General features: G+C 32.1%; 2 protein-coding genes across 3 annotated transcripts; one reads left to right on the forward strand and one right to left on the reverse strand.

The window, feature by feature from the left end:
- Positions 1–840: 840 nt before the first annotated feature.
- On the reverse strand, positions 841–3,834 carry LOC142623425 (uncharacterized). 2 transcript variants are annotated; one of them, XM_075796837.1, is made up of 2 exons: positions 2,303–3,834; positions 841–1,494 (listed from the first exon to the last, which is right to left on the reverse strand). In XM_075796837.1, exon 1 carries the CDS (start codon positions 3,722–3,724, stop codon positions 2,306–2,308), a length of 1,419 nt encoding a protein of 472 aa, XP_075652952.1. In that variant the 5' UTR covers positions 3,725–3,834; the 3' UTR covers positions 841–1,494; positions 2,303–2,305. The 2 variants fall into 2 exon arrangements, with proteins under 2 accessions (XP_075652952.1, XP_075652951.1); XM_075796836.1 differs by having other exon boundaries at positions 960–1,538.
- Positions 3,835–7,644: 3,810 nt separating this feature from the next.
- Positions 7,645–14,547, forward strand: LOC142625945 (protein STRICTOSIDINE SYNTHASE-LIKE 7-like). Its single transcript, XM_075799705.1, has 4 exons — positions 7,645–8,198; positions 11,683–11,990; positions 12,443–12,575; positions 13,855–14,547. Exons 1-4 carry the CDS (start codon positions 7,734–7,736, stop codon positions 14,131–14,133), a joined length of 1,185 nt encoding a protein of 394 aa, XP_075655820.1. The 5' UTR covers positions 7,645–7,733; the 3' UTR covers positions 14,134–14,547.
- Positions 14,548–26,274: the final 11,727 nt, after the last annotated feature.

A 26,274-nucleotide genomic window follows, 5' to 3' on the forward strand; every position in this document is an offset into this window, starting at 1 on the left:
ATAGTTTAAGTTAAAACTATGGATTAAATGTTGGATATGACTCTTTTTTTTTCTTTTTTCTTTTTTTTTTTTAGAAGTAGAATATGAGCGTCTCACGAACAAAAAATGTAAAGAGTTTGACATTTTGACTAGAGACTGTGACACCACATTTATGAGTCCGTTTGGATAGAACTTATTGCTGAAAACTGAAAACACTGTACAAAAATAATTTTTTAATGTGTAAAAATTACTGTTCATCCCAAAAAGTACTGTTCATTGGTCTAAAATCACTGTTCATGGCCAATGAACAGTGGCATATGCGCGTGGAAAAAAAAAAAAAAAAAACGTGAACACAGCTGAAAAACGCTGCATCCAAACGTATTCTATATAATAATATTTTTATTTAAAAAAAAAAATTGTTTCAATGTTTATTTTACCTATTTTTCTTTTTCTTTTCTTCCAATTTATCTTTTAACCATTAGTCAAAATGTATTTGTCCTCAATTTGTGTTTTTGGGAAATTAAATTTGAACTAAACATTAAGGTACTGACATCAAAGAGTTAATAATTTGGTCTAATTACATGCATAACCAAAACAGATATCGACAATATTGTTCCTACTTTTCATGACCAAAAACGAGATCAAAAGTACAAGAGTTTTCCTTATATACAAATACCAAATAAGAGAACAGGTTAAATGAAAAGGTCAGGGTCAAATGGACACAAATGAATAACTAACGTCTTATATCTTCCTTCCTCGTAGATCAGGTTGTCCAATTTCTATTGCATTTTGAACACTACTTCAGTACTTCCTCTTACACAGCTGTAAAGCTCAATAATTAAATTTATATCGAACTCACCATTTATGTGAGAAGAGGAAACATTGCTCTTAGAATATTAAATAATTTTTGGGGGGAGACGGCGAGTTCAAAAAGATTATGATACAGCAGAGCATGATTATTTCAAGCCATACAGAAAACATGTGAATACCAAAAAGCAGTTCCCCCTTTGAATTGAAATGAATACATCATAGCGGACACAAAAAGATGATTATTACATGAGCAGATGATCTTTTGCCACAGAAAAATCATGTACATATAGTGACGAGCACAGTATGATCTCAGATTAGCTAATCAACTAATGAGCCGAGAGTATGGTAGACTAATGCCAAAAGATAAAAATACCATTACAAAGTCCGTGGAGAGAGGTGGTAGACTAATACCAAAAAATAAAATTATGTGATCTGATAGTTCTCCTGGCTCTATCTGCTTGAGGTGGCAATATTGCTCTCTCAATTCATTCATATATTGCCCTTTAAATTCATTCAGCTGAAATGCCACAGGCCTTTTGCCGTACAGGGATGGTATTATAGATATCCTGGACAACAGCTTCGAGTTTGGGACCTTCCAATCAGGGCTTTATATTACCACCAGATGATTCTCGAAAGAGGAGTTGGGCACAGATGCAGAGTGCCTGAAAGAATGCTCTAGTATAATATATGCATGCAATCTTCTCTCTGGACAAGAAGTGCTCATTGTCAATTCAAAACAACAACAGAACCTACATCAGGAAGTCAGGAGATGTCACTTCTGTAAGCACCATCCAGAAAGAGAAACATGCAACTCTTTTTTTTTTTTTTTTTTTTTTTGAAAAGAAGTTTTAGTCCCAAGGGAAAGGGAGATTCTAAAAACAGGCAACAGCTCTATTTGTAGAGCTAGACAAATGATAAGATAGCCATACGTCTACGAGTGATGCATAGAAAGATGCAGGTCATTTTATTTCCAATGTTGAACAGAGAAGCATGATCAAACAAAATTTGATAAGAATACAGACAAAATCAGAGCAATGTGTACATTTATTAGTGACGCAATAAGCTCGTGTAGACATACGTCAAGCATAATCATGATTCACGAAATCATTTTTATTTTCATAAATGACATGTCATTTTGATTTTGGTTAGGATGCCAGAAAATGTCATTATGTTTAAGGCTATTAGGAAAAGAAACATATTCAACAGCTTTATAAACAAACCTAGTCATACATGGGTGTACAAATAGCCAAAAATCAGGTAGTTATCATGACTAAAGGTGTGGAAATAGCAACATTTATGCATCAACATAGATAGGTGTTTCTTGTTAAACTTTAATTTGAAAGGGCACATACTCAGGGAAAAAGAGTGCAAAATCATGTCTAAACATAGAGAGATGGCATCCAAGCTTTTATTCACTCAGAACACCTAGATTTAAAGAAGATAATATGCACACTACTATCAAACACCATTCAATCTCTAGATCAACTCATTTGTCTATAATTGAAAAACATACCAGTTAGATAATATTGCCTTGCTCTTTAGCTTTCTTCGCCCACTTAAGTGTACTTTCCAACGTTGAGTAAGCGGCAACATCCGTTAAAGTCTTACTCTCAACTGCATAATCAAACACTTCATAAGCGTCTGCTATCCTCCCTTCCCTACAAAGTGCCCTCACAAAGGTAGCATAAGCTGCAGTCTCAAGCTTCATATCCCCCGCTTTCATTACCCCATACAGCTCCTTCGCTTTCTCTAACAGTCTCGCCTTACACAATCCATGAAGCAACGTACTATAAGTACACGAATTCGGACTACACCCCCTCACTTCCATCTCCTCCAACAACGCCAACGCACCCAACGCATCCCCTTCCCGACACAACCCATTCATCAACGAAGTGTACGTAACAGTATCCGGGAAATGACCCTTTTCCGTCATAACCCTTAAAATCTTCTTAGCTTCTTTAACCCGTCCAGACTTCGATAACCCAAAAATCAAAGTATTGTATGTAACCAAATCAGGTTCCACACCCTCCTCCTTCATTTCATTATAAACCCCAATTGCCTCACTCCCATTACTCAACATACAATAACCCTTCATAATAGTATTATAAACAAAACAATCAGGCTTAAACCCTTCCTTCTTAAGCACTTTGACCAACCTCGTGGCCTCGCGGAGATTCTTCATATTACACACATTATCAATCAATATTGTATAAGTAACAAGATCAGGCTTCAAATCAAAATTATCTCGCATTTCTTCAATAAAATCATCAATCAAACTCAAAGACCTAGCCTTGCATAGATGCTTAATAATAAAATTGTAAGTATAAGTATCCGGAACAGAGTGTTTTGATGAAAATTCTTTTACCAATTCGACAGCTTGGTCCACGCGACCGGCCAAACAGAGCGAGCGAATGGCAATGTCAGCAGTGACCTTATCGGGAGCGAAGCCGCGGTTGAGCATGAGATTGAGGGCTTGGTGGACAGAGGAGAGGGAGGGATCAGGTGCTTTGCAGGATTGGGAGAGTAAGATGTGGAAGGTGGATCGGTCGGGAGAGAAAGAAGGGTGTGATTTGATCATGTGGTTGAGGAGAGAGATGGAGTCTTGGACGGAGGAGATTGAAGAGTAGGATTGAAGGAGAGAGTTGTGGAAACGGAGGTCAAGTGGGAATTTGGGGTTGGTGGAAATGATTGAGTTGAAGAGCTTTTTGGCGTCGGAGAGGTTCGGGGATTTGAAAAGGGTTTGGATTTGGGTTTGGGTTTGGGTTTGAGGAGAGTCGTGGGATTTGGTTTTCCTGGTGGTTGGTTTTCTGGGAAAGTGGTGGGGATTGTGAGGTGGGGTTGTGGTTGTGGACTCTTTGGGAATGAGTGAAGAGGATTGCTTTTTCATGAGAGTTGTTGCAATTGCTGAACGGAGTGATGGTGGAACCTTTCCCATTTTCTTCTTTCTTCTTCTTCTTCTTCTTCTTCTTTTCCTTTTCTCTGTTACTGGTGCTGGAGTGCTAGGGTTTTGGCAGGGTTTGAGATTTTGGGTAAAGTTCGAAGGTGCCTCACTGTATCCATTTCCTTTTCCTTTGGGCTCTACGCCTAGTAAACGGCCTGTCGTTTTACGCCTAGTAAACCAGTTTAGCGACCAACTTTTTTTTTTTTTTTGGAGGAACAGTTTAGCTACTACCTTAGTTATAAGCAATAGCTGCAACTCTCACTAAAAAAAATTAACATGGTTATATATTTTGAAAATATAACCACTGGATTACACACTTTTTTATGTTTTAAACACGTATGTAAAGTTTCGTACCAATCGGATATTATTTACAATTCGATTTATAAGCTTATTTTTTTAGATATAATTCTATACTATAAAAATGTTTGATTGATGGCATAGAATTGATCTTACGAAAATTTTGTTATTAATGAATGATATAAGAATAAAATGCAATACAAAGGTAAATTTGTCAAAATTAACGTTTGATAAAAAAAAAGTATTAAATGAAATTGTAAGTATTAGCAACTGTGACCCATAGTTGACATAAATTGGAAATCCAATCAAGGATACTTTGGTCCTTCACTTAATAGTCTCATCAAGCTCATGGCGGTCGAGTCCTTGGTGTTTGCTCCATTCTTTCCATCTCGCGGAGGCTTGATCTTCAAACTCATTTAAAATGGAGGTTCTATGTAGTAGGTTTAATTCTAGTGTATCTTTCCACTCGTGGAGCAGTAAAGTTGATGAATTTCTTAAAGAAATAAACAAATAAAGAAATAAAATAAAATAACTCCAAACTCTCAAGCCCAGAACTTCCTCAATTTGATCTCTTATTTTAAAAAAATTTGGTCCCCCTCCCAAAAGACCAAATGGACTAAAGAGGACATGTTTGGACCAAACTAGACTAAAGAGGACCGAACTGGACCAAAGTATACCGAATATGACCAAATTAGACCAAAATAGACCGAACGAGTTCACCTAATAGAAGATAGTAGACCATAACACTACTTTACAAAGCTCTTAACCAATTGACTTCTATTTAACCATATTACACTCATCTATATCTTTATTTATTTTCACTATATTCCTTCAATAAATCTTAAAAATAGTTTAAAATTTGAAACTGTGGTTAAAAGCCTCCATTTTAGTAGCTTTCGGTTTTTATAATAGTTTATTATCCTGGTTTCTATAATAGTTATATTGCTTTCTTTCACATCAAAAAAAATATACAGTAATAGATAAAAATTATATTTCATTTATTAAAGAAAATAAAAATAAATAAATAAAAGAGTTAAAAAAAAAAAAAAAAAAACCCAAACTCTCAAACTCAGCACTTCTTCCATTTGAATTTTGATCTCTTATTTTCAAAAACTATGGTCCCGGTCCCAAAAGACCGAATTGGACAAACTAGATTGAACTAGACCGAAAAGGACCTAATTAGACTAAACTGGATCAAAGGGACATAATTGACCGAAGAGAACTAAATGGACTAAAATCGACCTTATTGGACTAAACTGGGATTGAGTAGATCGAACTGGACCAAAATTGGCTTGAGTGGACTGAAGAAGACCGAACTAGACTGAAGAGGATCGAACTAGATAAAAGGGACCAAACTGGACCGAAATGGCCTGAAATGGACCGAAATACTTCATCTATTAAAATATAGTAGACTGCAAGTATGTAACACTAAGTTACAAAGCTCTATTTTGCTCAACAACAACAACAACAACAACAAAAAAAAGTTACAAACTCTTGACCAATTATTGACTTCTAATTAACCATATTCCAATCATATACATTTTTATTTATTTTCATTATATATATAATCCTTGAATAAATCTTAAAAATTGAAACCGTGGTTAAAAACCTCCAATTTTTTTATAACATAGGGTCCGTTTGGATAGAACTTATTGCTAAAAACTGAAAACTGAAAACTGAAAATAGTGTAGCAAAATAATTTTTAAATGTGTGAATAGTGTTGCGGGACTCATTTTTAATAAAAAATTGTTAAAAAAGTACATGAACAGTGCGCGCACAGTACGCGCACAGTGCATTTGTCCCCCACCGCAGCAGCAAACGAAGAAAAAGAAAAGAAAAAAAAGAAAAAAAGCAAAACGCAAAAAGTAAACGCAGGAAAAATAATTGCTATCCAAACCCTCTCATAGTCTCAGAATTGTATTGAAAATTACTTGGAACGTTGGTAATTTCAATTATAAGAGGGGGAGGGAAAGTTTTAAAAACCTAGGGGCCACATTGCCCCCTAGTGAATGAAATTCCTTGAACATGATTTGAAGAAAAACTTTGTCGATTAATTAAAAGCTAGATATTGTGCATTATGTTTAGGTCACATCACTTAACTAAGAGTTTTGTAACCCAATGGCAGTACTTCGTCTTCTTTATAAGGATAACCACTGTTCAAGTCCACTCCCCTGCCTATTGTTTGTTTTTTGTTTTTTGTTTTTTTTTTTTTTAGAGATTGTTAGCTATTGAATTATAATAGAAATAAATAAATGCAAGCTACCTATTAGCAGTAGCACACGACATGCTTCCATTATGTGGTTCATTAAGTACATTAAAATCATTAAGATAATCTGCTTTGTTTGTGTGCATAATTTTACTATTGGCCCTTTAGCTCCACCACTGATTTCATTCATTCCATTTTATGGCAGTTCTTAAAAAGCATTAGCATATATGTTAATCACATTACTCATTAGATATGTTAATTGCATAACTCACAGGATTCTTGTTAAGTAGTATTAGTATCCATTATGATGTCTTCTGCATGTAATTTGATCCCACCTTTTGCTCCTCGTTATTTACCTATATTTTAAAAAAATTGCTTATCTTATTAAATTATTTAAACAACTCACCTTCACGTATTTATTATAAAGGATTAATAATTAATAGTACACTTTTTTCAAATGTTTAAAAAAAAATTAATAGTACACTTTATTTTAATAAAGAAATTAATAGTGCAACCACTGCTTGCATTGTAGTGTAATGGATTTTATTAGAGAAACTTCTATTCGAAATTGAGATGAAAATTCTGATGATATGACATAATGATATGATATGAATCATATGATACATATATAAAGTTTTTTAACCTTGCAAAATTACTATTCTTTATAAGATAATATCTAGTTTATGATATAAGGATGTTTGAATTACAAATATATTGATAGATGACAAAAGATTTTATCAACTTTTATATATATATATATATATATAAAAAGCTTTTTAATATACTTTTGGCTGGAACGGTCATATTCTACCGACAAAACAAATATCATCAAAAAAAAAAAAAAAAAGAGATAGGCAGTAAAAAAGAAATGAATACAAGTTGGAATTATAGTCAATTCATAGGGTGGAGCCCTAGAGGTACTCGAAAGGATGCCAATAATAACTGATTTGACGTTGTTTTCCATTTTTTATGTTAATCTTTCAGAATTTTATTAACCTAATATCTAATTTATGGTATAAGTGGGTTTGGATTACAAATATCTTATCGGATAAAATTTTATAAATTTAACTATTTTATCAAAAAATTTATAAAAGAATGAAAAGGTAACTATTTGATGAGTTGACAATTTTTTAATTCTTGATAAAAAAAATTTGAAAATGGATAGTTAGTGTCCGTTTGGATACAGTTGAGACAGACCTAAAATTTGTGTTTTAGCATTTTTTTTAGAACATTTATTGGCATTTTTCCTTTCATAATGGGTCTGTATACTGTTTATAGAACTTATAAATCTCTTTTTTTTTTTTAAAATTTTTATTAAAAAATATTTTATGACACTATTTACACATTAAAAATTACTATAATATTTATTAGTTTTTAACCATATAAAGTATCCAAACAACCGCATAAGATTCCTATCTATCGCATTATAAGGTTTAGGCTTCAGACTTCCAATAATCAGTTGCTCTCCTCGGAAAACTCTCACTGTACAAACTTCAAACTATGGACGAATCAAAAACTCCCGACTCAGCTTCCCTGCCCAGACCCTCTAGCTCTACACCCACTATTTCCAAACAAAAAAGCTCATGGCCCTTCACTCTCTTAGTCACAGTATTGGTCCCCGTTGTGGCGGTGACTTTGCTCTACCAACTCGACTCGTTCGACCCGGCTCCTCTGCCACCTGACGAGTTGACTCGGCACGTCATAACCGTGCCAGCACGTAACGACCACATGCTCCGAGTGTCTGAGTTTGTGGGTGTTGGGAATTTGAAAGCTCCAGAAGATGTAGCTTATGATGCCAAGTCAGGAGTCATCTACACGGGCTGTGCTGACGGGTGGATCAGCCGAGTCACTTTAAACGACTCGGCGGCTGACTCGGTTGTGGAGAAATGGGTCAACACCGGTGGGAGACCCTTGGGAATCGCTTTTGGTCACAACAATGAACTTATCGTTGCTGATCCTGAAAAGGTCAGTGATCATTCATTCTTAGACTAAATTATATTTTTCGACTAATTAAGTATATGTTTTATTTAAAATTTAAAATTTGAATGATTAATATTTCTTTAAAAAAATTTTGAATAATAAATCTACCATAACCATAGATATAAGATACGTGTTTTCATTTTTCTCTCAGGATCAAAGTATGTGATTAATTTTATTTTATAGATTACAATTTAGAATTTTTTTTTTCGAAAGGAAGTGAATAAATTATTGTATTTGATGTTTTATTTTAGAAAATATATATTCAATTTAAAAAATTTAATCAACAAAGAAATGAAAATATATATTCAACTACCAAGATATGCTGAAAAAAATTAAGATTCAGTTTATGCATGATTACTAACTTTGTGTATTATTATTTTTTTTTAACGAGGAATTCTATATAGACAAGATTTTTCAGTTAAGTTTACAAGTTTTAGCCGCCTCTCAGAGTTCGCTACTGGTATTATTTTTTTTTTATTTAATACTAATAATTTGTCATATCTAACGATTTTAAACTTTTTGTCAAATTTGTTGTGATGGTAGACTTTCTTATTTTTTATTTTTTTATTAAAAAAAATCTGTGTCAAAACATAATTTCTTTATCCTTGTATGTGTGTTTTTGTTTAGTGACCAATAAAAAGCATGGATCTCACAAATATATATATATGACTACAAATTTTGAAATTTATTTAGATTAGCGTGTAATTGACAAGTCACGTCTCTTTTCTTTTTTGAGAACTTTTTTTTTTTTAGACAAAGTAAAGCGAAGTATTATTAAGAAAGACCAAAAAAAAAAAAAAAAAAAGCAAGATCAAGGTAAATACGAGTGAAACACATCTTCCACATTCTCAGAAGAGATTTTACTCATACATCGTATTTGCAGATAAAACTGTTTTTTTGCTCAATAATGAGCTAACCTATTCTCCTTTCCTTATTCTCTTTTCCCGAACATGCTGGAATAAACAGCTCCTCCACGTCCCTTCTATTTTGAGAACCTACCAGACACGTCTCTCTTTTTTTGTTTTCTTGATAAGAGCAATTGCATTGATCGGCCAAATTTTTCGGCCTTTTACGCCGAAAACTTTTTTTTTATATTTTACAAAAAAATAATTACATCAACTTATCTATTTTACCATTTTTATTTAAATAATACTAATTTTTTAATTTTTAATTATTAATTTTCTTTTGTATTTATCCATTTTTTCAAAGTACCTACTTTTTGTTTTGTACTTATCCCCCCCTTTTTCTTTTTTTTTCTTACCTCATTTCTCCAGACCAATCTTTGTTCTTCTGGCTTCTTCTACTTCTTTCTTTTTCTTTGTTCTTGTCTCATTTCTCACTCAGACCAATCTTTGTCCTTCTGGCTTCTTCTACTTCTTTCTTTTTCTTTGTTCTTGTCTCATTTCTCACTCAGACCAATCTTTGTCCTTCCTGGCTTCTTCTTCTTCCTTTCATGGTAAACTCTTCCTTCTTCCTTTCCTCACGGTCAAATCACCTCCCTCCACAAGCATCTTCTTCTTCCTTTTCCTCTCATGGTCAAATAACTTAACCACCACAAGAATAAAAACCCACCAGCACCCCAAGAATCAAAACGCACAAGCACAGACTCCGTCAACCCACAAGCACCGATCTCCACTGCCAGCACTGATCTCCACCGTCAGCACCGATCTGTCTCTATTGGTTTTTTTGCATGGGTGTGTTTGAGTATGTCTGTGTTGATTTATCTGTGTTTGTGCTTGTGTGTGGGTGTGCTTGTGTTTGTGTATATCTGAGAAAAAAGACGACGAGGAGAGAAGTCAATTTGTTTTGCAAAAAAAACAAAAAAAAAAACGCAATACACAAGCTATAGTAATTGTACATATATGCACTTTTATGGTAACAAATGTGTAAATATACACAGTTTTAGAAAGATTGATATGAAATATTTTTGAGGTAAAATGTATTAAATTTGTTGCATTTTGTATTTTGCTCTAAGAACATTCACTTCTCTTTCCTTTGATAAGCGAGATTGTATTTTCTAAATGCTTTACTACTATTTAAAGAAATTAATAAAACTTTGGAGAATGATAAACAATAAGGTTATGTTTTGCCACCGATTTTATTTTTATTTTCAAAAACTTGTTTTTTGAAATATAAAGAAAAATAATTTTATTGTATTTTTTAAATAAAAAACATGATTGGTTATTTGAAATAAAAAGAAAAATTGAAGAAAAAAAATAGAAAATACTAAAATATGTCACTTGCATTTGAATTTTAATGCTAACTCATGAAATGAGATAGATTTATTAAATTTGATGTGAGTTTTCATTAACTTATAAAAATTAAAAATTAAAAATAGTATTTTGCATGTTTTCAGTTCTCTTCACAAATCGAGTTTTGGGAATAAATCTTGTTTTCTGTCCATTTTGGTTGCCAAACAAGTTTTTTAGTCTCAAAATTAGAAAATTATCTTTGAAAACAGGAAATAATAAGAAAAAAATAGTTACCAAATAGTTTTTTTATATTTTCTATGAATAGTTTATTAATAATTGCCCACATAACCTATAAAATTGTAAAATGATCATATATGTGACTATAGAAGATCGAGTTCACATCACATGCTATTTATTTTCTCCGAGTAATGACAATGCTTATTGTACCGGGAGACAATTGTAGTCCATATGTGCTAGTTTTTTTTTTGAGAAAGGTATGTGCTATTTTCTAATACTCAATATCACATGTATAAGTACAATATATATATATATACACACATATAAAGGAATATGATAAAATACAAAGGTCACTTCACACCTTTTGAAAATTCCCTTACTCCTCATGCTTCTTTATCCATTTCTAGTTATTATTTATTTATCATTGGTTACCCAAACACTCCATTGCCTATAATTTCCATGAGGCATGTGCGATTAATACAAGTATTGGCACTACCTTATTTTAATCAAAATCTCATCTCATGATGGTTTTTATATTTTACCGAAATCCCAAAATATTATGAAATATATCATAGTATTTTTTTTAAAGAATAAAATAAAATAAGGCATCGCATTTCTCAAATTGTTTAATGTTCCTATAGAAATATAATTTTCTTGTTAAAATATAAATTCTTTAGGTCCATATAACTTATAAGGACAAAGTTAGAGGGCTCATTAATGCCATAGTACTCCAAAAAAGCCAAGCCCAATAACAACACAATAAGTTGTGATTGAGAGCCTAGTAGTTCAGTGGCATCGCCTAATTTTATTTATGAGAAGAAATCGGGTTTAAATCCTCCCTTCCTCAGTTGTTATAATAATTGATTATAAAAAAAATGGTTCTATCTATAACATTACTTAACAAATTAATGTAATTAATCTCGGTTTAGTAATTTTAGCACAAGTTACAGAAAAACTTCCACACTTGTTAAGTGTTCCTTAGTCCTCAGAAACCAATGGTTGTTAGGTGTTTTATATTAATGAAATGTGATGTATAACAGGGCCTCCTAAATGTGACAGCAGATGGTGTGGTGGAGTTGTTGACAGATGAGGCTGATGGACAAAAATTCAAATTGATAGACGCTGTAGATGTGGCTCACAATGGCATAATTTATTTCACAGATGCTTCATATAAACATAGTGTAAGTAAGGCCAATTGGGACATTTTGGAAGGTAAACCCAATGGTAGAATTTTGAGTTATGATCCAGCAACTAAAACCACCAAGGTACTAGTTCACAACCTCTACTTTGCCAATGGTGTAGTAGTCTCACCTGATCAGAATTATGTGATATTTTGCGAAACCCCAATGTATGTTTGCTGATTCTCTGTCTTGAAGAAATTGTTTTATTAGACCCCTCATGTTTGCTTCTGATAAATTACCACCACTACTAAAAAGTTATGGCTGTTAGATAAGTTGGAGACAGCGTTTGAACTCAATATACTATGATAAGTTACCACCACAACCGTTGTTAAAGCCTTTCTTTTTCATGATCTACATAATGTTGCAGACTGTTGCAGCTGGTTTCAACATACATGTGGTGCTAGACTCCCTAGATTAGTGAGACCTAACACATAGAAGCTTAGATTACTTGTTCTAATACTATGATAAATCATTATCAGTCCCAAAAGCTTAAAGCCGTTAGAAAACAATGAATTTAATTGTTATTCTAACAACTTCTATTATTCTAAAATTAATCACAGTTGAATTTTTGTTTCGCACAGTGGGAGTTTTGATTATTCCAAATGGGTTGCTAATGCAGGAGAAGGTGTGGAAAATATCACATACAAGGCAAGGAAAAGGGAAAAGTAGACAAATTTATTGATTTTCTGCCAGGCTTGCCAGATAACATTCGATATGATGGTGAAGGTCAATATTGGATTGCATTGAATAGGGTAAATCGATTCTTACTTCATACTTTCCATTGAAAAAAAACTGATTATATTTTTTAACTAGTACTAAGCTTGTGCAAAGCTTAATTTACTTAAGATTCATATGTAAATTAAAGAAAAAAACTTCACTAATATCAATGAAAATAAACAATAAGATAGATAATGAAAAAGAAAAAGAAAAAAAAACCTTCAAGTTATTTGACAATAGCAAATTGTATAAGACTGAAATTTTATCAAAGCCAAAAATCATGATAGATAAATAAAATAACTTAAAATAAAATAAGGAAACTTTTGGTAATAGAATTCTAATCAAAGCAGCGTTTTAAACATTTGTAATTTGCTAAATAGAATTTCATTTTAATTAAATTATCTTAATCATTTTAATGTATTTATTATAGTAGCCCAAATGGGTAAACATAGTGTGTAAGACTCAGTTTTTAATTAATGTCTTGTGTTAATAATGCATAAGATACAAAACTGAATTAGGATCCTTGCTTAATTTAGATTGATTATGCCAAGAGGATGAAAGGGGATATTTTGGTGTTATAATTACTAGTATTCAAAGAAATAATACAACAGAGATATGAAATGTTCGTGGTTGATGTAGGAGTGTCGGTTAAAAGGAATTCTATAAGCATGACTAATTATTAATCTAGGCACCTATCAGTTGGGCATGCCAAGATCAATAGGAGCAGCACCCTAATACACAAGGCTTGGGAGTAACACCTGAAGAGTTACTCCATAGATGATGTAACATTCAAGTGGTGTTATGCTTGGACATAACTCCTTGGATGGACATCAATGGGGATTTGACTATGTATAGCCCCCCATCGAGAGCAATTGCATGAGAGGAAGAAAAAAAAAGGTAAGAACAATTACCTTGAAAAGAAGTATCCCTCTCTCTCTCTATTAGTGTGTTCCTCACTTCCTTGAGTACGTGAGGTTCTTAGATTGTTGAAATCAACAGAGACAAAGTTGGAGTCCCATGGTTCTTTGGAATATTGAAGTGAGTGGAGAATCACCCTAGACACCATAAAACAACCATAATTTAGTGATATTTCGGAACAGGAGAGCTGTGCATATATGATATAACTCCTAATCTGAACACTAATAATAATGCAAAGGTTTTTTTTAATGTCTGATGAGCTTTATTCATTATTGTTTTCCGAATTGAGTAATGCAAAGATTAATTTTTTTTAGTCTTTTTTATTTTTATTTTTTATAGATGAATTTAAATACTCCTAACATCTAGTGAGTACCTTTTTGTGTGCAATACTGGCAGGGACATACACTTGAATTTGATATAGCATTCAGATACCCTTTCATCAGGAAGATTCTAATAATCGTGGAGAAGTACATAGGAAGACCACATATAGAGAAGAATGGTGGGGTTCTGGCCGTTGATTTGGCAGGAAATCCCATTGCCCATTACTATGATCCTGGATTGGCAATGGTTTCAAGTGGGATCAAGATAGGAAATCATTTGTACTGTGGTTCAGTTGTCCTTCCCTACATTATTCGCCTCAACCTGAAACAATATCCTGCCCAAGCCATCACATGAGAATTTGGTGAACAACACCACTTGCTGCAGCACCCTTGATGGTACCTTAAAATAATTGGGATATGCTGCCATAGATAAACTAAAACTCTATATGGTTTTTACTCTTGATATCGAGTAAATATTTCATGAAACCTTCTTATGGAACAACTCTCTCTCATCTGGTGGATGAAACTCGAGAGGTTGGAGGCTATGTATGTTTGGCTTAATTGTCATTATTGTAAGAAGTAGAGATTACGTGTACCTGTTTGATATTATGCATCCTTGCGGTAGGAGATAGAGTTTTAACTGTAAAAGCTTTTGTAACATAAAGTTTTAACTGAAAAACCCTGTAACAATTTGAGTGTTTTACAAATTAATAGTGAATAGTGTTTTAAAGTTTTGAATTTATAAATGATAAACAGTAAATTGTAGAGACTTTCTCTCTCTCTCTCTCTCTCTCTCTCTAAAAGTCAAATTTTAGTTTTAAGTTTTAACCTTAAGACTGTTTTCAACTTTAGGGACCCCCTTAAAGCTCTTTCGTGACTAAATAGAATTTTTTAGCATTTATTATAGAACAAACAATGAAAATTTACATTTCGTGGAGATTAACATGCTACACCACTTGCTATATAATTTTTTTTTCCCAAGAAAGGTAGCCCATAGCCATTTCTTTTTCTCTCAAAATAAACTTTTGTATCTTTCCTGCTGCCTTCTGCAAATTCTCAAAATGACAATCCGAGGAGCCATATAATGTGGTAAATGATCTTGACAAAACTTGATTATTTCTTGAGCATCAACATCATCGTATCCCTCTTATAACTTCACAAATGCTCAAGGCGTTTAGCCCCATGAATTGCAGGATGACTAAACTAAATTGTTTCTACCTCAACTGTGTTTATGTATTCCCCACTAGAAATTATTACATCATTCAACCGGTCGTTTACTTCAAAAAAAAAAAATTATCATCATATTTCACCGCTAAATGCCCTCTTCGAAACTATTTGCCACTTGTCATTGTGTTTCCTTTAATCTAAAAAGCACATATACTCCATTTTTACTTTGAATACCTGTATTCAATAAATGTCCGTACTAGGAGCTGGTATATGGTGTACCTGGCATATATGCCGGGTACAACATATAATTTTCACCGTGCTAGACACTTTTGCTGTTTTGCATGCATGTCCTAGCATTTGAAAAAAAAAAAAAAAGTGTCAATGCACCTAGCACTCATGATACAACTTTGATATGGTTGTAACGCAAACCCCATATACAGGGGCGGCTTGATGAAATTGGGGGTCTAAAGTAAAAGTTGGTTATCTTGTTTCATATATATAATTACCATTAATTAACATGAACCATGTAGAATTTAAAAAAAAAAAAAATTATAAACAAAAAAATTTGACAAAACTTTTTACATTTGTTGATGTGGCAGGTTGATAGTAGTGAGTAAAAGAGTGATATTAATGGTGAATCTAGTTGAAAACTAGCATTTTTTTTTTTTTTTGTGAATTGCTTTCTTTCTTTTCTTTTTTCTTATAAAAGTGCTACATTCAGAATATTTTTTATAACAAATTTTAGGTGTTAAGTTGCTTCTTGTTTTCTAGTTGAAACTATCATTAAAATTATTTTTTTGTTGTCAATAACAACCTTTAACAATTTGCTATTTATGATTTTTTGTAAAAATATTGTGAAAAATATTATGGACATAACATTTCTTTCTCTTTTTTATTTGTTTTTCATTTGATAAGAAAATATTACTTTATTTATTGGTTAATATTTTGGCTTAATTAATATTATTGGTTAAAATTTAGGGGCCTTTTTTCACTTGGGGCCTTAGGCGGCCACATCAATGGCTTATACCATTGAGCCGGCACTGCCCATATATAGTAAGAGTTAGCCAAAACTTGGAAGGGTTTTGATTTATATTTTTCATATATTAGTTTCAATGTTGAACACTTATCTAGTTATATTTTATTTAGTCTTTTGAATCTTGCCTTGTATTATAAACATCAATCAATGGCCATGAATTGACTCTATCATTCACTATTAGTTGATATATGCTTGACAATATATGAAAAATAAATGCTTAGAAATATATAAAAATATATTTAATAATTAATTAATATATGTATTCCATCAGTATTGTATCCTAGTTTTTCAGAAATTTTTGTATTGCCGATCTCCATAATCACCGTACCGTACCCGTGCTTTTATTTCCCCTATAGTTTTACCATCAGCTATTGTAACCGGATCTTTTACATAACCATATCCAATTCAAGATGTTGCACTCCTTGTTGAGCTTTTAGTTGGTATCTTTTATCAAGAGTTAGAGAATCACTGAATCACATTCAGATTTCCATGTGCAAGAAGTTCCTGGACCATATGCTTCTGTTAGGCCATACAAGTGATTAAGTGAGACACACCAAAACCCAATTCTTCCATTTTGATGAAAAGAATCTGTGGAGGTGGTGGTGAACCTCCTAGCATTACTTCCACAATTACTGGTTGGTGAATTCACAATCATGTTTAGAATCCCATTCACTATTTAGTCGTCTTATCTCAAATCCGTTGTGCCCATTTGCCAGAAGACTCTTTCAGAAGCAATGTGATGATCAGTGGTTAATAAGACATCAGATTCAGCTATCAAGACAAGGATTGGCGGCTTCCTTTCGGTCTTTGCAAGAAGCTTGAGTAATCCATAAGCAATATCAAGCAATTGGTAGTCTACAAATACGATCTTGGCTTCTGAATGTCTTTGCAGGACTGATAACATTAGTGAATCATGGTGTGCGTTAGGGTTTTAGACCTTGGTTGTTTAAATGTAAGTGAATTAATCAAGTTGTTCAATTAGGATCCAATTATGCCAAATATCAATTTGACTGTAAATAGATAAAGCATATAATGACAAATTAAATAACATGTCACCAATTGCTAAAAATTAATCACAAGGAGACGGTGATATAATGATGAGGTAAAAGTCTAAAGAAAACTAACCAAGAGAAAAACTACTACAATAAAACTTTTTCGAACGAAGTAAATTTACTTTGATAAGAGAAGTTTTACGATTAAGGGAAATCATTTGCTTGGACTTTGTTGACCTGTATGCAACTTAAAGAAAAAACATTTCACTGCACTAGAACATTTGGACTTTTCAACATGAATTGCTTCCATAGATGACGCACTTGTGACCACAACTATAACTTCTGACATGACCTCCAAGAATCACTTGAAGGTTTTCTTCACAACAAGTCTATGGTAGATAATGGTTCAACTTCTTCACCAATTAATCTTCGGGTCTACTTTAATATTTTTGCTATGGTGAAATTGAGATAATCTTGGTTACAAAATCCTAGACTCATAAACACAGCTTTGGTGCCTTAAAAAAAAAAAAAAAACTCTTAGGCCAACTTATATATAATGCTCTTTTTATATCCCAACTAGTTTTGCTTGAATTGGTCTTAAACAAATATTAGGCCTTGTAGGAATCTAGTTCCATGAACCTTGATAGGTTGAGGCTAGAATTGAGGTTCAAATCGAGACTTTGGAATCATAATCACAAAAGATTTACTTTTTAAAGTTGATCTTGGGTCTTCGTTTTGATTTTGAATTACAATCCCAAAACACAACAACACTCATAATTTGTCACAATGCCAACACTAATACATATGGAGTTCAGTGTGTATCAAGTGTATAGAGAAGAGCTCCTACCATTGGAACTGCGAAATGAAGCTCATGCATTGCTGGGACATTAAGGGCTAGGGCTGCAACCTGCATAAATAAATCTACAGTTTCAACCATGAAGTAGGCAATAAATTATTGTATCCCAGGGGTTCAATAGCAAAATTCCATTATTTCTTGCTTTATCACTAATAGTCTTTTGATCATACCTCCTTTTTTGTCGTTTCTCAAAAAATGAAAAATCTCTTTCTTTGTCCTTTTATCAATTTATTAACAAAAAAAATTGCCATGTATTCTGACTAGTTGTTACAAGTTTCAAAAAGAGTTTAATATCACAAAAAAGCACGATTTTTGTCATAGTTCTTGACTTATTGTAATTGACAAAGAACAAAAAAAAAAAAAATTATTCATTTAAAAGTGACAAAGTAAGTCACAGACTACCAGTTTGTTATATAAAAGAATGGTAGTAAAAACTATGAGTTTATTTATAATACTAAAAGAACTCAAAAGGTTAAATAAAACTATACTAACGTGGTTTTCAATGTTTCTAATCTTCTAATTATTTTAATAGTTTATGGAAATTTAATTATTTTAATTGATACTTTTTTTTGCTGAGTTATTTTAATTGATACATAGGTTTCGAACCAATTAGATTATTATTTCTTACATTAACAACATTATATTATTTTTATTTGCACAGAGAATTTAAATAACCACCTTGACATTGACAAAGTGGAAAACCTCGACTCAGCTTCCCTACCCGAACCCACTAAAAGCCACTTTTAGCAAACGAAAAAGCTCATGGGCCATGGCCCTTTACTTTTTAGATTTTTTTTTTTTGTCACTATGTTGCATTGGTCCCCCAAAACCAAAGCTCTATCGACTACCGAGTACCGACCTGACTTGTTCGACCCAAGTCCTCTGCAACTTGACGAGTTGATTTGGAATTTATGCAAATGTGTAAGTCAGCTCCCTAGACAATACAAGAAATAAAAAATAAATAATCATCTGATGGCGTTATATCTGTATAAGTGATAGCGTTTTATTAGCTATGAGCACCACTTCAGCACTTCTTCGATAAACCTAATAATTTCTACTATAAATTTCACATCAGTTTGGAGTGATATTTTTCTTGTGTTATTATAAGCCACTTTGAACATTTTTTATATCTCAAAATATGAGGCCTATTGTGAGCTTAAGTTTTATCTATATTACACATGCGTTCCACCTAGTCTTTTGTGGGTCCAAATAAGTTTTAATTATCTTGGGTCTTTTGTTTGTTTTTTTGTTTTTGTTTTTTCCAATTATTTTCCAAACTTTTGAGCTTTTATAACTGTTTGTGTCTGAATTAGACAATTAATGATTAGCTTTATTTGTAGGGAAAAGTTAATAAATGGTCTAAGGTCGTTAGTTTATAAACTACTTTTAGAAACTTTTTATGAAAAAAGAAAAAAGTAATGCTCTATTTGTTTCGACATTAATATTTTTTATAAATTGAATCATTTTTCAAAAAGTATTTTCTTGAAAATTATCTTTCTTTCTTATGTTTGGTAGTAATCTTAAAATGAGTTGAAAAACTATTTCTTAACTTTTCTTTTTTAGCTTTGCATGAGATATAACTATTTTTCTTATTTAGTTTCACGTGGGATAGTGTTTTTTTTTTTCCAAAAAAGATTTAGTGATTTTTTTTATCACATACCAAGTTAAATAAGTGAAGTTTGAGAGATAGTCTTCCTTTAACCAATTTTTTCTGATACTACCAAATTTATAAAAATGTATAAAACTATCTTCACAAAAAGTTTTTCCATTGAAATAAACAGCTATTTATACTTCCATGAAAGTAGTATTAAAATTTTTCTAAAATTGTCCATTAATAAAAGCTCTAAGGGCACCCATTATTTTTAAGCTAATTTATTATTTTATTGTTGTATAATCAACTCATTGGCTTATTTAATACATCATCAAAACACTCTCATAAGTTCAACCAATAATTAATTGTTCTCTATCTAGATCAAAATAATAACACTATTCTTTCTGCTCCTAAAAGTGTTCTTCCACTCCCACATATTTTTTCTTGTGCAAACGGTATTTGTGCTTGTGTGTTGGTAAAGGAAATGCATTATTAGAAGATTTTATCTTAAACTTTTGTGTGTGGAATTGCTTCCAACACAGAGTCGACAATATAGACTAATCCTAGAGAGTTGTTCGACCTAAGAACCAGTGGTACTGAGGTTTACTCCAGTTAGCACAAATCCTAGAGAGTTGTCAAGATTGAATTTTCTCTAAGTTTTGGTTTAGAATATGTATATGTACTACCTAGTTAGTAATGAACTTCTTATTTCCTACACTGAATTAACTTATTTGGCACAAAAATTAAAAAACTTAAATTAGATGGAACAAGTGGTGCAAAATTAAACTCTAATTAATATTCAATTTTTTCACTAAATTAACTCACTTGGCAAAAAAATTTAAAAGTTTAGATTAGATGAGACACGCGGTGCAAAATTAGACTTTGAAATATAATTGAATTGTTTCTCAGCTGTAGCTATATATATATATGAGTTGAGTTTAAGTTACACCTGGTATAATTTTAAGCAATGTTACATCACCCAATATTTTTTAATCATATGTGAATTTTGATAAATCCTCCACTAGATTATATTATCTTCACATATTCTCCATGCTTACAAAATTTAAAGATGATTAAAGATTAATAGCCATGTCATCAATCAATTGTTTAAATTCAAATTTTTGTAATTTAAAATAATACATAAAAGATAAATTTATGGATCGAATGGTAAATTACATCCAATTGACATGAAAATTGGCATATATGTTAAGAACATATAATTCAACGGTTGGATTTTCAAAATATGAATTTAATAAAATTATTAGGTGGTGCAACTCTAAACAATGTTATACCAGTCGATATTTTTCAAGTTACACCTTTTGGCTGGAACGGATATTCTAGAAACAAAACAAATATCATCAATATTTAAACATAAGCAGGAAAAGAAAATGAATACAAGTTGATATTGTAGTCAATTCATAGGGTGGAGCCCTAGATGTACTCGAACGGTTGCCAAAAATAAATGTTACTTTGGATGAAGCCAACCATGTTACTACATGGCCAAGTTTATGATTTTTAAATGGGGTTGAGGACTGACGGCAACGCCAAATATGTTAAGGTAGCTTAACCATCCATTTGGAAAAAAAAAATTATGACAAGTTGAAAAATCTGTCAACTCAATTAGTTATCTTTTCATTTTTTTTTTATTATAAAAAGTCAGTAAAACTCTAATTATAATAAGAAGTTTCATTAGTTTATTAATATATATTTTTATGTCATACGTTGGCATCCTAATTATAATGGTGAATTTCATTAGTTTAATTATTAAAATTTTTGTAAGTCTCAATTATGTCATTGGTGAGTTTCTTGTCAACCACCAGGTAATCATTGGCTTCATATGTTTGTAATACCATCAGGTATAAAAAAAAATAAAAATGAAAGTTGATAAAATCTTTTGTTATTTAACAAGATATTTGTAATTCAAACTCACTTATACGGTTATATGTCTCTCGAAAAAAAAAAACTTATACGGTTATACCATAAACTAGATATTATTTTAACTTAATAATAAACAATAATAATTTTGGAATGTTAAAATAAAAAATTGGAAAATAACACTCAAATTAGTTACTATTGGCACCCTTTCATTTCTTTTTTATTGCCTTTTTTTTTTTTTAAGTAAACAATAATACTTATTAGAACATACACGAAAATAGTAATACCAGTGTTTTTAAATCGAGTTTATAATACATTACATAATAAAGTACAACCACAAAACGACCTATGTTTAAATATTGATAATACCACCGCACACCATTGGTGCGATGGTCACTCTACAAGTATAAGTGTTTTTGGAGTGTAGGGGGCAAGGGCCGAGGTTTAAGTCTCCAGGAGGGAGTTTCACAGATATATACACTTAGATTAGGCTAGAGTAGAATTCTATCTTGTATAAAAAATATATATATATATATATTGATAATATTTGTTTTGTTTGTAGAATATGACCTTTCTAGCCAAAAGGTACATTAAAAAGCTTTATATATATAATCTAATTCATGTCATATCATCAGAATTTTCATCTCAGCTTGCGTTTGGCAACATGTAAAATATCTTCCAAGTGTAAAATATTTTCAGGTGAAAATATTTGTGGGAAAGGAAAATATTTTCAAGCGTTTGGCTGCATTATAAAAATTGTTTTGGAAAATGTTTTCAGGTGTTTGGTTGCATTCTGAAAATGCTATTTTTTTACTAGTTTCTCATATTTTCTCAGCTTCCAAACAAATTTTATAATAGAAAATTTCAATATATAAACTTAAAGAAAAAAAATCAAAACAAAACCATTCGTTAAACTAAAAAATTCAGTCAAACTGAGAGAGAGGGAGGAAGAGAGAGTGATCGAAAATTGAGGGAAAGAGAGAGATTGGTTATGGGTAGGTCATGGGCGATGAGATCGGTCAAGTGGCCAGCGGCAGGCTTTAGGCGACAATGAGATTGAGATGACGAGAGTTCGATTTAGAGGGCAGCAGTGGCGCAATCTCAGCAGTGCGATCTGGGGTTAGGGCAGCGCCATCTGGGCGGTGGTCCGATGGCTAGGCTTGTCTTCTTGCTCTTTCTCTCTCTACTCTCTCTTCGGGTGTCTGAGTCAAGAAAAGCATTTGAAGGTAAATGAGACGTGTAAATGATTTTCTGGGTCAATGGACATGCTTTACGGTCAAAGTTTAAGATTTTCAGTTTGATTTTATTTTACATGTGCACCCAAATACGCATCTGGGTGTAAAATATTTTCCCAATTTCATTTACACCCGAAACAAACACAACCTCAATTTCGAATGGAAGTTTCTCTAATAAAATCCATTACACTACAATACAAGCGAGCAACCAAGTGTACTATTATTTATTTTTTGACAAAAATTTGAAAAAAGTGTACTATTAATTATAAGACCTTTTTAATAAATACGTGAACGTGAGTTGTTGAAATAATTTAATAAGATATGCAATTTTTTATTATTATATAAATATAGGTAAATAACGGGGAGGAGAAGGTGGGGTCGAATTACATATAGAAGACACCACAATAGTTACTATTACTACTTGACAAAAATCCTGTGAGTCATGCAATTAACATATCGAATGAGTAATCTGATAAACATATATGCTAATGCTTTTTATGAACTGCTATAAAATAGAATGAATGAAATCAGTGGTGGAGCTAAAGGGCAAATAGTAAAATTATACACACAAACAAAGCAGATTATCTTAATGATTTTAATGTACTTAATGAACCACATAATGGAAGCATGTCATGTGCTACTGCTAATAGGTAGCTTGCATTTATGTATTTCTATTATAATTCAATAGCTAACATTCTTTAAAAAAAAAAAAAAAAACAATAGACAGGAGAGTGGATTTGAACCATAGTTATCTTTATAAAGAAGATCAAATAACGCCATTGAGTTACAAAACTCTCAGTTAAGTGATGTGACTTAAATATAATGCACAATATCTAGCTTTTAATTAATTGACAACGTTTTTCTTCAAATCATATTTAGAGAATTTAATTCAATGAGGGGAAATGTGGCCCCTGGGTTTTTAGAACTTTCCCTTCTCTCTTAAAGCAACCACATCAGCTCATCTATAATCTTCTAAAATAGAAAAAAGTACCAATTTTACACATTCTAACTCAAAAAACACCCACATTAGTCCTTGTAAAAATGTGCAGATATACACCATGACCGTGTAAATGAACAGTAACCGTGCATATATGCACAGTTATTGTTCACCATGTAAATGATTTTTTTATTCTTTTTTTTCTCTCCTCTCTCTACCTTTGACTAACCTCACCGTGTAAACAAATATGTATAATATTTTATTTGAATATTTTACACTGTTCACCGTGTAAAGAAATGAATATTTTATTTAAATAAATGTGTATAATAGACAAACTGATGTGAATGTTTTGTAAAAATAGATGTGTAAAATAGAAAAAGAAATACATAATGACGTGGATGCTCTTATAATTGCAATTACCAATGTTCCAAGTAATTCTCGATACAATTCTGAGACTATGTTATTAAAAAAAAAAATGGAGGTTTTTAACCACGGTTTCAATTTTTAAGATTTATTCAAGGATTATATATAGAGGGGGTTTGGATACAACTGTTGCGTTTCCACGTTTTGCGTTTTACATTTTGGTTTTTTTTTTTTTTTTTTTTTTTCTGCTGCAGAGGGGGACATGTGCGCAGTGCGCGCACTGTGCGTGTACTGTGCGCGCACTGTTCATGTACTTTTTTATCAATTTTTTTTATTAAAAATGGGTCCCGCATCACTATTCACACATTTAAAAATTATTTTGCTACCGTGTTTTCAGTTTTCAGCAATAAGTTCTATCCAAACGGACCCATATAATGAAAATAAAGATGTATATGATTGGAATATGGTTAAATAGAAGTCAATAATTGGTCAAGAGCTTTGTAACTTGTTTTTTTGTTGCTGTCGAGGAAAATAGAGCTTTGTAACTTACTGTTTCAGACTTACAGTCTACCATATTTTAATAGATGAAGTAGTTCGGTCCAACTTGGTCCATTAGGTCCACTTCAGGCCATTTCGGTCCTTTTGGTCTAGTTTGGTCTCTTTGATCCAGTTTGGTCCTCTTCAGTCTTGTTCGGTCATCTTCTTACACTTAGGCCCGTTTTGGTCCAATCAGATTTATTTGGTCCTCTTCGGTCTTTTTTGGTCCAATTCAGTCCTCTTCGGTTCAGTTCGATCTAGTTTGTCCAATTTGGTCTTTTGGGACCGGGACCATAGCTTTTGAAAATAAGAGATAACAATTCAAATAGAAGAAATGCTGAGTTTTAGAGTTTGGGTTTTTTTTTTTTACTCTTTTATTTATTTATTTTTATTTTCTTTAATAAATGAAATATAATTTTTAACTATTATATATTTTTGGTGTGAAAGAAAGCAATATAACTATTATAGAAACCAAGATAAAAACATAAACTATTATAAAAACCGAAAGCTTCTAAAATGGAGGCCTTTAACCACAGTTTCAAATTTTAAACTATTTTTAAGATTTATTGAAGGAATATAGTGAAAATAAATAAAGATATAAATGATTGTAATATGGTTAAATAGAAGTCAATTGGTTAAGAGCTTTGTAAATTTGTGTTATGGTCTACTATCTTTTATTCGATGAACTTGTTTAGTCTATTTTGGTCCAATTTGGTTATATTCGGTCCTCTTCAGTCTAATTTGGTCCAAATATGTCCTCTTTAGTCCATTTGGTCTTTTGGGAGGGGACCAAATTTAAAAAAAATACGAGATGAAATAGAAGGAGTTCCGAGTTTGAGAGTTTGGAGTTTGGAGTTTTTTTTTTCTATTTATTTATTTCTTTAAGAAATTCATCAACTTTACTGCTCCACAAGTGGAAAGATACACTAGAATTAAACCTACTACAGAGAACCTCCATTTTAAATGAGTTTGAAGATTAAGCCTCCATGAGATGCAAAGAATGGAGCAAACACCAAGGACACAACTGCCATGAGCTTGATGAGAATATTGAGCGAAGGACCAAAGTATCCTCGATTGGATTTCCAATTTGTGTCACATATGAGTCACAACTACTAATACTTACAACTTCATTTAATTTTCTTTTTTATCGAATTTGGATTTGAAAATATCCACCAGTGTATTACATTTTATTCTTATATCATCCATTATTGCAAAATTTTCATAAGATCAATTCTATGACATCAATCAAATATTTGTATAGTATAAAACTTATACATAAAAAGATAAGTTTATGAATCGAATAGTAAATAATATTCGATTGATACGAAATTTGACATGCATGTTTGTTGATGCCCACTTTGGCAAAATGACCTAATAACAAGAAGAAGCCCAACAATATAAAAGGGATGAAGGAAGAAGAACTAGCAAAGTAAGAAAAACCATTAAGCCCAAATGGCAGAAATAATGGTCCACGAGTCTATAAAGTAGTGAAAAAAGGCTCCAAAGAAAGCAAACGGGCCCAGGAGAGCCCAGAGAAGGAAGTAGTAAGCCCATGAGAATCATAAGAAGTAGAAAGTAAGCAAAGATGGGCTGGAGGAGCCCAAATAAAGGAATTAGTAAAGGCGGTTGGTGCAAAGGCCAACAAACCCCAAAAGTAAAGGATATGATAATTGGGCCGAGGAAGCCCGAAAGATTTAGCAAAAGCCCATGGAAATGTTAAAATGGAATGGGTCAAGGAAGCCCAAGATGATATGAGAACTAACACAGCAGAAATACTGGGCAATGCGAACTAAATAAAAAAAATAAATACATGGCAGGCCCAAAGGAGACCCAGCAAGCACAGTTAAGCGATACATGGCAGAAACAATACCCAAGCAAGAAGAAATGAGACATGGACTGAATTGAAG

This window comes from Castanea sativa, chromosome 2, assembly GCF_040712315.1.
Source record: "Castanea sativa cultivar Marrone di Chiusa Pesio chromosome 2, ASM4071231v1".
Lineage (NCBI taxonomy): Eukaryota > Viridiplantae > Streptophyta > Magnoliopsida > Fagales > Fagaceae > Castanea > Castanea sativa.

Excerpts from the sequence above, each read along its gene's own strand:
- LOC142625945 (XM_075799705.1), top strand. The coding sequence starts at position 7,734 with ATGGACGAATCAAAAACTCCCGACTCAGCTTCCCTGCCCAGACCCTCT. Across the intron at positions 8,199-11,682 it reads TCGTTGCTGATCCTGAAAAG|GGCCTCCTAAATGTGACAGC; the intron begins GTCAGTGATCAT and ends GATGTATAACAG. Across the intron at positions 11,991-12,442 it reads ATATTTTGCGAAACCCCAAT|GAGAAGGTGTGGAAAATATC; the intron begins GTATGTTTGCTG and ends TTGCTAATGCAG.
- LOC142623425 (XM_075796837.1), bottom strand. The coding sequence starts at position 3,724 with ATGGGAAAGGTTCCACCATCACTCCGTTCAGCAATTGCAACAACTCTC.